Raw genomic sequence first — 12,500 nt, 5'->3', positions numbered from 1 at the left:
TATTATCACAGGGTAAGGAATGGTGCATTTCTCAAAGTTCATGACTGCAAAATATAAATGGAATGTGTCAGAGCATAAGAAAGCTACCTTTTATCACAGTTAGGTCAGCTCTATGTTTTAAGTACATACCGGTACCAAATATTGAAGTCCAAATGAAAGCAAAAAAAAAGCATTGTGTAATCAATACAAGGTATCTGGTACCTTTGAAAACAATGCTACAGCTCTTGGATATTAAACTGTTTATGAAAGCCTGTAGCAGAGCTTTAATACATCTACTGCTGAATGCTTGTAAAATTTCTTGTTTAGATGCACCAATAAGTGTAGCACAGCTACAACTTTATCAAGTATTTTTACTATAAATAAGGGATGCATAAACAACTGCATTGGAATTTTTCATATAAAGAGTATAACTGAAATATATAATGCTTGCAGTTAAGATACTTAGTATATAATTGTCTTAATATTAATATATACATGAGATCACTAAATCTTTAAATCTTATCATAATAATGCCATTCAAATTATCATGTAACATAACAGGGGATTCATCACTTTGCCTCTCAGCTGCCTTTAATTCTAATGTGACATCCTCGATGAGCTACAAAAATTAATGCCTATTAAATTTCACAAACTTACACAACAATATGAGCAAATAATAATATACCACATAAATTTTACAGGTACATTTCATGTGGTACACCATAATTCTGGAAGACAACATTCAAGTAGGAATTTTCTGATACTATGTAACCTTCCAAAATTGGAAAGGAATAAATACCTATTAAGGGCAAACATTTTACCTTCAAAAATAGATAGGACATCTCTATGTTTCACGATTCTGCAAAGCTTATTTAGCTTAGTTGTGCTTTTGTCACAGCAATTCTAAATTGCACAATGGCAAAATTGCAACATATGACAAATGACATATTTACAGTCTGTATTATTTAAAAGCAAGTAAGATGTTATACTCTAGTAGAATCTTCCAGTTAATCCACACATACAAAAACTCATGAGGGTACTGTCACAAACAGATTGACTATTACCACATAATAGTACAGTATGAGCTACTGAAAAATTACTGACCAATGCTGTAGTAAGCAGTCAAAATCTATTACAGTAATAATGCTTTCTATCTACAGGAGTTGAGCAACTACTGATGTACTGTAAGTATAAAGAAACCCACAACCAAGAGAACATCAATCTAAGACAGCTCTGGTCATGTTAAAACTGCTGATAGATTAATTAAAGTTGAAGATCAGTCGTAAAAAAAAGCTAACCATGGAAGACACCATGATCTAGATATCATACAAAACTTACAACCTATATCACATTCAGAAACTATCATACAAAGTAAAATTTCTCCAATCAGTATATTAAGTACTCCTATCTCAGCACCAAGTCACTTCTGCCAAAGTATATTGTGGAAATTTTCAATGACTCGCCAACAACATTATACGATACAAACTATCAAAATAACAATTTAAACATTTCTCATTCAAAGTATGCAATTGTATATACTTTATAGATAACACTTGAAATTTCAATCTAATATTCCTTATATATGAAAATTTTATATAATGTGAAAAATTTCAACAATGCTAATTACATTACATTATCAGCTTTGAAACTAAGTGAATTTCCACCCTTAAACATGCTATTTTCAGAGTGACTATCTGGATAGTACACACACTATAACTAGATTTAGTGATGCATTTTACCTTCCTTTATTTAAAAAGGAATCCTTAAAGAAAATAATTCGAATGAAACTCTGTACTGGATATAAAACTTGCAATATACTCTATTACTATATATGTAACAATTCGTATATGTATCTTTTAATGTAACAGTGAAATCATGACCACTGACAAAATGTAGAATAACAATATTTGTGAATGGAGTTGGACGAAGAACGCAGAGATTTGTTATTAGATGGCACCAGAAATATCAAGTACAGAACTCATGCACTTCATATGAGCAAATTGAGCTGCCTTGTCATGATAGAATGATAGACCATCACCAATGAGAGAGAGACAGAGAGAGTATTTCCCTCGATTAGGAAAAAATAGATTTATTTTTAGAAATACGGCTTGTGCAATCAAAAGAGCCAAAAGCTTTTTAAGGGAGAAAATATACTTTCACTACATAACACTACTATAAACTGTATAAAAATTACTGAAGCAGATAGATGAAGGAATTTTTTTTAAATAAAACTTCCCTTTCTAGAGAGCATTTAAAAAGAGAATAGCTTCTAATCACCCATAAAGTAAAATTACATCAACATTAGCCATTAGAAAAGGTACCAATGTTATCACAGCTTATGAGACTTCATTATTCATTATGCTCCCCTCTTATCTTAAAAAATGGCAATTTTTCCTACCCATAGTTTTAAATGAACAAAAAAAATTACATTTGCACACCAAACAAATTTCATGTTCACAATATATAATAAACTGACAAATTATGATCATACTGCATGCCTAGTCAATAATATTCATGACAATCACAGACTGGCAATAAGAAGTTTTAACAGCCAGTACAATTGCCAATCACTTTCTATATCGTAAGCAAATAATACTGCATTTATTTAAACAGGACATACATAATTACACCCTTTATAAGGCTGTCAATTGCTTTGGCTCATGATTGCTATGCCCAATAAACAACATACTCAAAAGACATACATTAGTATAAAAAATGCTTAAACCTACCCTACTGGAATGTTTTATGGAATGGTTTGCAAATAGCATTGTGCCATTACTTCAAAGACTGTGGCCAATTTATGACAGTAGATTACTGTATGCCTCTTCAAATTATAAAATATTGCTGTTGTAAAGCTCAATACAAGTACTATATCATCTAATTTTAAATGACTAATCCTATTGTATATGAGGCTTGTGTAAATAGACTTGTCCAGTAACATATCTTCCAACTAAAATACATTTGTGTATCAAAATTTACATCTGACAAGCAGAAATGACTGATATGAGCAGCATGGGAAGAACTATTATCCATGATTCTTTTGGCAACAAAGAAATGCACAAGACATACAATTAAAGAGGCAATATGTTTTCCTAACTGACATATCAAATTAGGGGTAAAGTTGGAAGATTTCTGTCTAATAAATCCCATCCTTTGCATTACCATGACAATATCTTAGGAGACTTCAGCAGTCATTTTGTTGCTTCGACTGACAAGGTTCTGTGGAACATCCGAAGCTGAATTCGATGACACACTTCTTGGGAGAATGAGATCTTGAGGTATTTCTGCTATAGCAGCAGGTATCAACTTCCTGCTTACAATGTCCTGTGAGGGTGAGCCTGGAGATGGTTCACTAGAATCATCATCGCTGCTTTCTCCCCCTTCTTCTGCTATCTCTACTTCTTTGGGACACTCTTCCTTCAATTTTTCTGTGGCCTTACTTACCTCCTTACCATTATACAGATTTATTGGAAACTCATTGTCATCAGGAACTTCTGCTACCGTATTACTGTCACTTGTATTATAATGTGCTTCTGAGACATCAGGAACTTCAGCAAGATTTTTGTTTCCATTTACAAGACTTAAAGGAGTTTCAGGAACTTCATTAACCAAGTTTTTGTTAACAAGACAAAGAGCTGCCCCAGACACTTCTGTGGCAACGTTCCTATTATCATCTACTGTCTGCCTGATTTCTTTAATGTGGACCTTTTTCAAGGCTTCCAAAAATTCTTCTGGCTTAGAATGACCACTCTGCTGTGCTACCATTCGGAGGTACTTGATGTATGTGTCATAATTATTAGAGGCAGCCAACTTCAACAAGGCTAAGTAGCTGCTACTTGGAGTCATGACAGCTGTATTCTTTTTGTTGCATTTGACTTTTGAGTCTTTTGTGTCCATCAGCAGCTGTTTCTCAGATTTGACCTTAAAAGGAGCTGTATATGTTTCAGTATTAGATACAGAGTGGAGATGCTGATTATTTGACTCCTTAACTGTACCGGAGGTATTCATCAAAAACTGGTCTGCAGCATTTTCTTTAGCAGATGGGATTCCTCTACTTTTTCTCACTGCAGATAGGCGCCTGAAAAACGTCCTTCGAGGTATACGATAATGTGCAATGGCCTTAGCAGGTGTGAGGCGTCCCAAAAGAACAGCTTCGATACCCTGTTCAAGGTCAAGATGTGTATAAGTTCTTTCAATTGATTTACGTTCCTTGGGGATAGAGAAAGCATCTACTGAGGGAGTTTGAGTCTGCTCTTGTTTTTTCACTGGTTCTAAAGGGGGGAGATCTGAGCCAGGAACTATTTTCTTATCCTGATCCTGTGTAGCTGATTTTCCATTTTCAACAATTTCTTTTTCACATTCACCTGTAAAATAAAAGAAAACTTAATACAGTAATGACTATACCCGAGCTAAAGGGAAAATAAGGCAAAGGAAATGAAAATGAATGTAAATTCAGCCCTTTGATGTTTATTATAGTAATGGAAGAATCACAAATGAAGATCAGGAAAGATATTACTAATGGAAAAGGCTCCATATAGATTTATAAATTTGGGTTACAAGACACTTAAGAGGCCACTAAGAACCCAAGTGTAACTAAGGAAAATCACTACAACCGCACTATGAAGTAAAAGTAAGAAGAGGTAAACTGCAAGGTGGAAGAAAGGACACATTAACATAGGATAAGCAGAAATACTATACAGTTGTACCTTGAGTTACAAGTAACTATGAATACAAGCATACAAACTGGATTTTGATTAGGAGTACTGTATCATCTTGCGAACAAAAATTGTGCCGTATGGGCATTTTTCACGAACAAGTACGAATGCGATTATCACACAATGCACAGGAGGCAGTCCGACAGTGCCCATACGCCACCTATGCAGTGAGCACCTAGATAAGGCTTCAGCAGTGCGAGCAGCAAATCTACTCACTGACAATGCAATGGCTTATTTCCCTGCCCCTTTAAAGAAAATCAAAAAAGACAACTAAGGGAGCAGAAAGTGTAAACCAAGTTGTTTAGTTAGTAATAGTAAATATCATTTAAGATAAAGAACTCCTGATATTTTAACATGAGTTCTTATGGAGAGAAATTCTCCTTCCAAGCAGTAATTCCCTTCTCCTCCTCTCTTGTCTCTCTCATGCTAACTGGGACTCTCCTCAAAGGTAAAGTGCAAGTTAATTAGTCAATTATTTCTATCTAATTTTGATTGTGAATTTTCCTCTATCTATTTCTGATGTTATGGGTTATTGTACAATAATCACCAATATGAAACCTTACAAAATAATGTATATGTATTTATATGCAAGTGAAATGCTTTATTTCTTATAGGAAAAATTGTCTGAGGATATGAGCATTTTAGGTTGCAAGCTCACTTCCCAAATAAATCAAAATCATATAAAAAGGTACTACTATAAAGCAAATGCTTCATATAGCCAAGTGCTGAAGCCAGGAGGTCACACTCAACACTGGGATGTTAATGGGAGAAAACCCTGTAGTTGCACTATGATATACAAGTTGAAAGGGGTTGGAGTGCAAGATGGATTGAAAAGGAAGCAGGAATAGAGCTAAAGTAGAAGGCTCTAAATTGGTTTCAGCAAGGGGCTATAGAGAGGATTGATTTCATGAATCTGGCCTAAAGGCTTAAGCACTGGGGTATGGAAAGCCATTCAGCTCCCATGTATAATTATTAGAAACCAAGCACATGTAACAAGGAAAAGTCAACGAGGTTGGACAGCAAGAAGGAATAAATGATACCTATAAGGATGTATGATTAAACAAAAAAGTGAGTACATTTAAAATTCCTTCAAGTAAGAGCTACAGTACACCAACTTGAGATGGCCTAGTGTTAACCGCAAAATCACAACAAAAGTGAGTGGAAATGTTTAAAAGGTAGAAGAGTGGAATAAAGATATTAAACACAAAATGAAGCTGATGGTGACTGGGAAGGAAGTTAAGGAAAAAGTAATATAAGGAAAAAGTAATATCAGGAAAGTGGCAACATACTAGTTGAGGCAAAGGTGAGGGTTGATGACTGTAGCATGTAGAGAATGAAACAAATGGCATCACAAGAGGTACTTTGGATTACAAAGACTAGAGGGAATAAGATTTTAGAATGTATTTGAGTAAATGTGGTTGACAGAATAGATGGGAACCATGCTGTAATAGATGAGCAGGTCTTAGAAGAAGTAAAGCATTTCTCTTACTATGAAGAAACATTTGACTGTGAAGTAGAATTGAGAGGCCAATATGAAATTGTGGTACCAACAAGGAGGGTATGGAGAGATTGCCTATTGGTAAATAACAATGTCTGAATAGCAGAGGCCAGAGATTTATTAAGGATAAATAAGACCAGCTCAGAACAAAGATATTTTTAGATATTATAAGGTGTGGCCCTTAAGGGTTAAAATTTATGGCTGGTATAGAGGGGAAATCCAATTACAAATGAGGAATTGATGGAAAGATGTAATGCCCTAAAGCTGGAAAATATGTTGAAAACTCGATAGATTGATATGGTTTAAATATGTGAAGAAAAGAGAAATAGCCTGTTAGAAATGCTGAAGTGGCAGGACAAGGCCCAAGGAAATCATGGAAAGCTGATAAATGAAAACCCATCTTAATGCAGAAAGACAGTATTAAATAGAAAAAATTGAAACTTTTTACATTTATCATATTTCAGTTGACCAAACCAAAATTTATTTGGATTTATGGATTCGGGGTATATCACTTGGCACCAGAGCTGAGGTAGCTGCACTATGAAGGGGAAAATGAACAGCACAAAGCCAGAAAGGCAATAGGAACGGAGGTACCATGGAAGGCCAAAAAGGGGGTCGAGGATGAGGGAATGCTGCTAAAAGCCTTTAGAAATAAAAACAATGCACTGATGGAAATACTGTAGCTAAATCGATTAGATCATGGAGTCAATACAGTACCCAATAATAACTGGATAAACTTAAAATGGTAAAGATTTTGACAAAATTTCTACAGGGATTTGTTTCCTAAACATTATATCCACTACTGGTTGAAAACAACTAAAGAATTTAATTTTAGAGTTCTGCATTCTCATCAATCTGGGAAACCACCACTTGTCAAATTATCAGTATTATTAAAAAAGAAATGTTTACCCAAACAATGGAGCTCATTTTTCCATTCTAAAAGAACTGGGCCGAGGAGTTTTTAGTGATCATACTATATTCAATAATATATTCAACTCCTTTAAATGCAACCATTATTCAAATTTAAAATATTGAAGTGTCTGATACCTCAAATACTTGACATGCAATACAGGGTGAAATTCAATCACATTTTTATTTTTTTGAATATTGTTCTGCATTGGGTACATTCTAAGATTGGGTTACATGAACTATTTATTAAAAAATACCTATGGGTCCAACATAAATTCAGTACACAATAAAGAACTCCATAGTGCTTGATCAGTTTCAATTTATAATCACATTTATTATTGCATTTAGGCTATCCATTCACTAACACAGTTAGTTTTTGAGACTAAAACTGATAGAAACTTGTACACGGTATTTGTTTGAGCCATAGTATTGTAGTTGAAGCCTTGGTTACTTTATTAGCATTTTATTTCTCTAATGCGCTTATTTTCCCGTATCACACTTTTTTTTTTCAAAATTTATACGGGCTTCATATAATTTGGGGAAAGAAAATTTACTCGGTTGGACAAAGATTTCTTTAGGATTATACAGTGTAGTAGAGCGATTTCAATCCAAGAAAATAAAGTGAGGTGAAAACTAATAAAACAAGAAAATGCTGCAAACTAATACTGCAAGTACCCCCCCACAAAAAAAAAAAAAATTAAATACCTGTAAAATCGCAAGCCAATCCTGTGTATAGACAAAAATAATCCCCTTCCAAATGCAAAAGAAAATGTCAAAATCAGCAACTAATGGAAAGTAGCGCACTTCTGTTTCTACCAATATCTCAAATTCTATAATAAAACTTTGTACAGTACAATACTGTACATACTTGCATATCAACATACCTGTTGAATTGCTATCTCCTTCCACAGACCCTTCAGGTGACTGGCCAACAGATTCGTCTATTTGTAGTTCACCATCAGTTTCATCAGCAGCTTCCTGTTTGAGCATCTGCATAAAAAAATAATTGCTGCTTTAACCAAAATCAATTGTACAAAGTATAAATTTCAAAATCCTTGTAAAGCCATGACATCTGCAAACATATATACTGTATTGTAACTAAATTCACCAGAAAAGGCAGAATAGGAAATGTTTCAATATATTCTGCAAATCAAGGAGCCTCATATTTTCATGTACTGCTTAATCAACAAAAGTAAAAAAATTCTGATATATAAATGTACCATTATGCAACACTTAAAAATCATATTATTGAGAATACAAAAGCATGCAAACAATAGAAAAAAAAATTTGAACATTTATCTCTACCACTTTATTAATTGATACTCTAAGGATATAATTAGATGTTCTGAAATCTTTCATGATTACCTCTGGTGTGGTTAATGGAGGTGTCGGTGAGGGTTGGGAAGGTGATTCTACAGCAGTGACATTATCAGTTTGATCACAAGGTGGAGAATCATTCCCCGACACAGGAGAAGAGGGCATAGATGGTATTCCCTTGTCATTTCGAGGTCGCTTCTTCTTGGGACCTGGACTTCTACCACCCTTGATGAATCTCTTGACAGCTTTTGTGGCCTGTTTCATAACCGCAGAGCCATTTCTGTCATTGACGGTGGGAGTGGCGCTGCTCATCATTCTTGGTTGCACAATGGCTGTAGTAGGGTAAGTGACAGCTTCTGGTAAATTCAAATATCTGTTTGAAGCAAATGCTGCAGCAGCACTTGGAGACTGTTCAAGAAGAGGCATGCAACGTTCCAACAAACTACGCTTAGTAAAGTTACTCAAGGCTGATGAATCTGCTAAGCCTTTTACTTTCAGTGCTTCTGCAACTTGCAAGAGAGATTCCAACTGTGTATGACTGACATTAACTTCTCCTCGGTACATGAAAGCCACCAGTGCCTCAACAGCTTTGAAGGGCATGTCATGAAGCAAGATCAACGGGTGGTGCTGACTACTGTGCTCCTGAAGAATATCTTCGAAATAGGAAGAGCACGCAGAAAGAACCACCTTATGACAATCTATTCGCCGTCCTTCCACAACCAGACTGGCATCCACAAAAGTACCCGTTTGCCACAGCTTATAGAACACATGCTGCAATGTTGACTGGTAGTTATTCCACCGTAAACAAAATTGCTGACCAAGATCCATTTTGCTTTAACCCTCACCACATATCCTGAAAATTAAACATAATTAAATTAGATAAAGTTTAATACATAAAAAAACTGTACTTAAGCATGTTAAATAACTTCAGCATATACAAAAGAATGTTGACCATAACAACTATTGTATTTTTTTTTTTTTTGCTAAAACCAAATCATAACAGGATAATCATTAGTACAATGAAATTCAGGGGGGGGGGGAGATACAATATTATCAAAACACATCATAAGTATGTTTTTGGTAAGCAAGAGGATGATGAAGGATTGGGGCTAACTTATGGTACCCCATTAGTGGCTGTTGGGGAGTTGTCGTACCGTGGCACTCAGCGACGCATGACACTGCAGCTACCTTCCCCGTGCTCACCATAAGTTAGCCTCATAAATAAATTCAACAGCCTATTTGGATGATATATGTAATAGAATTGTAAAACAAAACGGCTTCAGTTTCAATAAGATGCTTTTAATACCCCTTAATATAGCCAAATACAATATAAACGCTTTTGCATTAGAAACAAAAAAAGGCAGTTTTTTTTTTAACAATCATTACAATAAAATCGTATTTCATTCTTTTTTAACAAACAGATAAATAAGGCAAGTACTCTATATTATGGAATAGATATTCCTGAAGAATGGACCATTATTATAATTTTTTTCATTCATATACCGTGCTAAAATAGTTACTTCCAAGAAATAAAACATTATCAATTAACAAACTTTTAAGCTGACATCTCGCAATGTTCTGTGTAATTAATCACACGCATAAATAATTAATATAATATAAACAGCACATGCACACACATATACAGTATACTCTAACATGGTAAGAAACTGGTGATCAAACGAAACTATCACTAGTTAGCAAGTTTATATTTACGATTTGGAAAAAAAAAATAAAACCATTACATGACATTAAGTCGATTAAAAATTGAAATCTCGTGACTTTATCTTTTTTTTATCTAACTTTGAATCCTAACACATGGCCATCACGGTTGAAAATGTAAGGATAAAAAGGGTCGAAAAGTAAAAAATATAGAGAAACTCAGTGGTTAATGCAGAAGTCTGTGGAAAGACGGCAACTATAATGCTTGAAGCATTCTGTAGCCACTCACGATATTGCTTTTAGTACTGTCAAATATGATTACACGTTGGTCATACCTACAATTATTAATGTTTTATGTTGTCAGAAACTGTTTATTATATTCTACTGTATATATGAGAAGTCCTGATAATGGTGCTCTTCGTAAATATGGTGACTTGGAAGCAATAATGATGGTGCTGCTTGTCTGTTGGTGACAAATACTAGATTAGCACTAGTATTGTCTTTGGCTTTAACAAATGGAATCGAAATACGCAGTGTATACCAAGATAGTGTATGCTCATTCAATGAACGTACACAGTACCCCAGTAGCCTACATGTGGGATGCGGGAGTCCCCCACCCACCCCTTCTTCAACACAAGGAAAAAACCAGAGGGTGCCGAAAGAATAAATCATCAAATACACAAGTAGATATGAAAATCTTCTTAGAATGAGTCGAAATCAGAAACATTACACATTTATAATGGAAATCTAAGTTGTACAAGATTGAAATAGTCTGTTAACTTCCGAGATGAATGAAAGATAAGGAGGTTCCAACACCGTCCAATATAGGATTGGATTCAAATGTGGGCTTTTATCAAAGAGATTGGGGCCGTGGGCCATTCAGCTCCGAAAATATATGTAGGGTAAAACCTTGAAGTTTTACACTTAAAGTTGAGAGGTTGGACAGCAAATGAAAGAAATAAAGCATGAACGGAGGTAAGATAAGAGAATATAAAGCAAGTGCAGCTATCATTAGGGCCAAAATAAGGTTGCAAAGAACTTGCGTAATGCCATCAAAGCCCTTTGTGTCAATTGGCGTAGGAGGAGATGGTGATGAAGATGACGAATCCCTGAAGTGCACAGCTACGTTTGGTACACCGATCTCACTACCACCCAAGGAATGTAAAATTTTGGCATGATTTATATCTACCCGACACTAAAGGTAATTTGCCCAGAATTATGCTTTAATTGAAAAAGGAACTGAAGTTTTTCAATCAACTAAGATATCAAATCAATGAGATACAAACTTCCAACGCGCTTTGCTATTGCAATACAGCTAACAGTTGCCTGTCCGCCACCGGTAAGCGACCCTTTTAAACAGTCAAAAACATTGGCTATATCTCACAACCAAAGAATATATATCCATATCATAAAACAATTAGCCCTTTACTTCTGGATGTTAAAATGAGGGGACCACAATGACCGTTTGTATTCTGGTATCAATCAGTCTTATTATGATGAAATTATTCTTTATCGGTAATAATACATCTATTCTTCGCTGAAAGGGTTAACTACTGCACCGTAATGTTCAGTGGCTACTTTACACTTGGTAAGGGTAGAGATTCTTTATTTATGGCAAGCAGCTCTTCTAGTTGAAGGACATCCCAAAATCATAGTAGTCTTAGTTAGTGCCGTAGTTTCTGCATCATGGTCTTCCACTGTCTTGGGGTAGAGTTCTCTTGCTTGAATGTACACTCTGTCACACTATTCTATCTTATTCCTCTTCCTCTGTTATTTTTTTCAAGATTTTATATATTATATAAAGATCTATTTCATTGGTGCTATTGTTCTTAAAATATTTTATTTTGCTTGTTCATTACTTCTCTTGTAGTTAATTTATTTCTTTCTTTTCCTTACTGGGCTATTTTAACCTGTTGGAGCGTTTGGATTAACAACATCTTGCTTTTCCCACTAGGGTTGTAGCTTGGCTATTGTAATAATTATAATAATGACGGAATAGTGTGTGTGGTTTCGGGGGCAAGGATGCGTTAAGCTACACAAAATTGAAATCCCCCTATTCGAAAATAAATTACAAGAATAAAGTAGCCATTCAAATTATGAGAAGCCTAGTCACTTTGTATGCCTATTAAGATAGTATTTTATTAAAAAAAATAGGTACATTATACGTCTATCATACTAAACTGACAGTATATAATTGACAAAATGCTGCCTGATACTACCAAGCAAAACCCTATTCTGCGATTTATTTCTTACAGGACACTGTAAGACGTCATCATTATCATTATCTCCTTCTACGCCTATTGACGCAAAGGGCCTTGGTTAGATTTCGCAACTCGTCTCATCTTGAGCTTTTAAATCAATACTTCTCCATTCATCACAACCTACTTCACACTTCATAGTCCTCAGCCATGTAGGCCTGGGTC

At 35.0% G+C, this 12,500-nt stretch overlaps 1 protein-coding gene across 3 annotated transcripts in view; it reads right to left on the bottom strand.

Moving 5' to 3' along the window:
- The window catches only part of LOC137657818 (transcription activator GAGA-like), a 16,833-nt gene that overhangs the window by 307 nt on the left and 4,026 nt on the right, over positions 1-12,500 (bottom strand). For all 3 annotated transcript variants that reach the window (XM_068392352.1, XM_068392355.1, XM_068392353.1), the window contains exons 2-4: positions 8,467-9,271; positions 7,986-8,091; positions 1-4,343 (exon numbers count right to left, since the gene is read on the bottom strand). The exon at positions 1-4,343 is cut by the window's left edge and continues 307 nt beyond it. In XM_068392352.1, the coding sequence (XP_068248453.1) occupies positions 3,154-4,343; positions 7,986-8,091; positions 8,467-9,246 (2,076 nt within the window). In that variant the 5' untranslated portion in view covers positions 9,247-9,271 and the 3' untranslated portion in view covers positions 1-3,153. The remainder of the gene's footprint in view (positions 4,344-7,985; positions 8,092-8,466; positions 9,272-12,500) is intronic.

The sequence above is a fragment of the Palaemon carinicauda genome, chromosome 18, assembly GCF_036898095.1.
Source record: "Palaemon carinicauda isolate YSFRI2023 chromosome 18, ASM3689809v2, whole genome shotgun sequence".
In the NCBI taxonomy this organism is placed as follows: Eukaryota; Metazoa; Arthropoda; class Malacostraca; order Decapoda; family Palaemonidae; genus Palaemon; species Palaemon carinicauda.
This window is presented reverse-complemented; position numbering and strand designations above follow the sequence as displayed.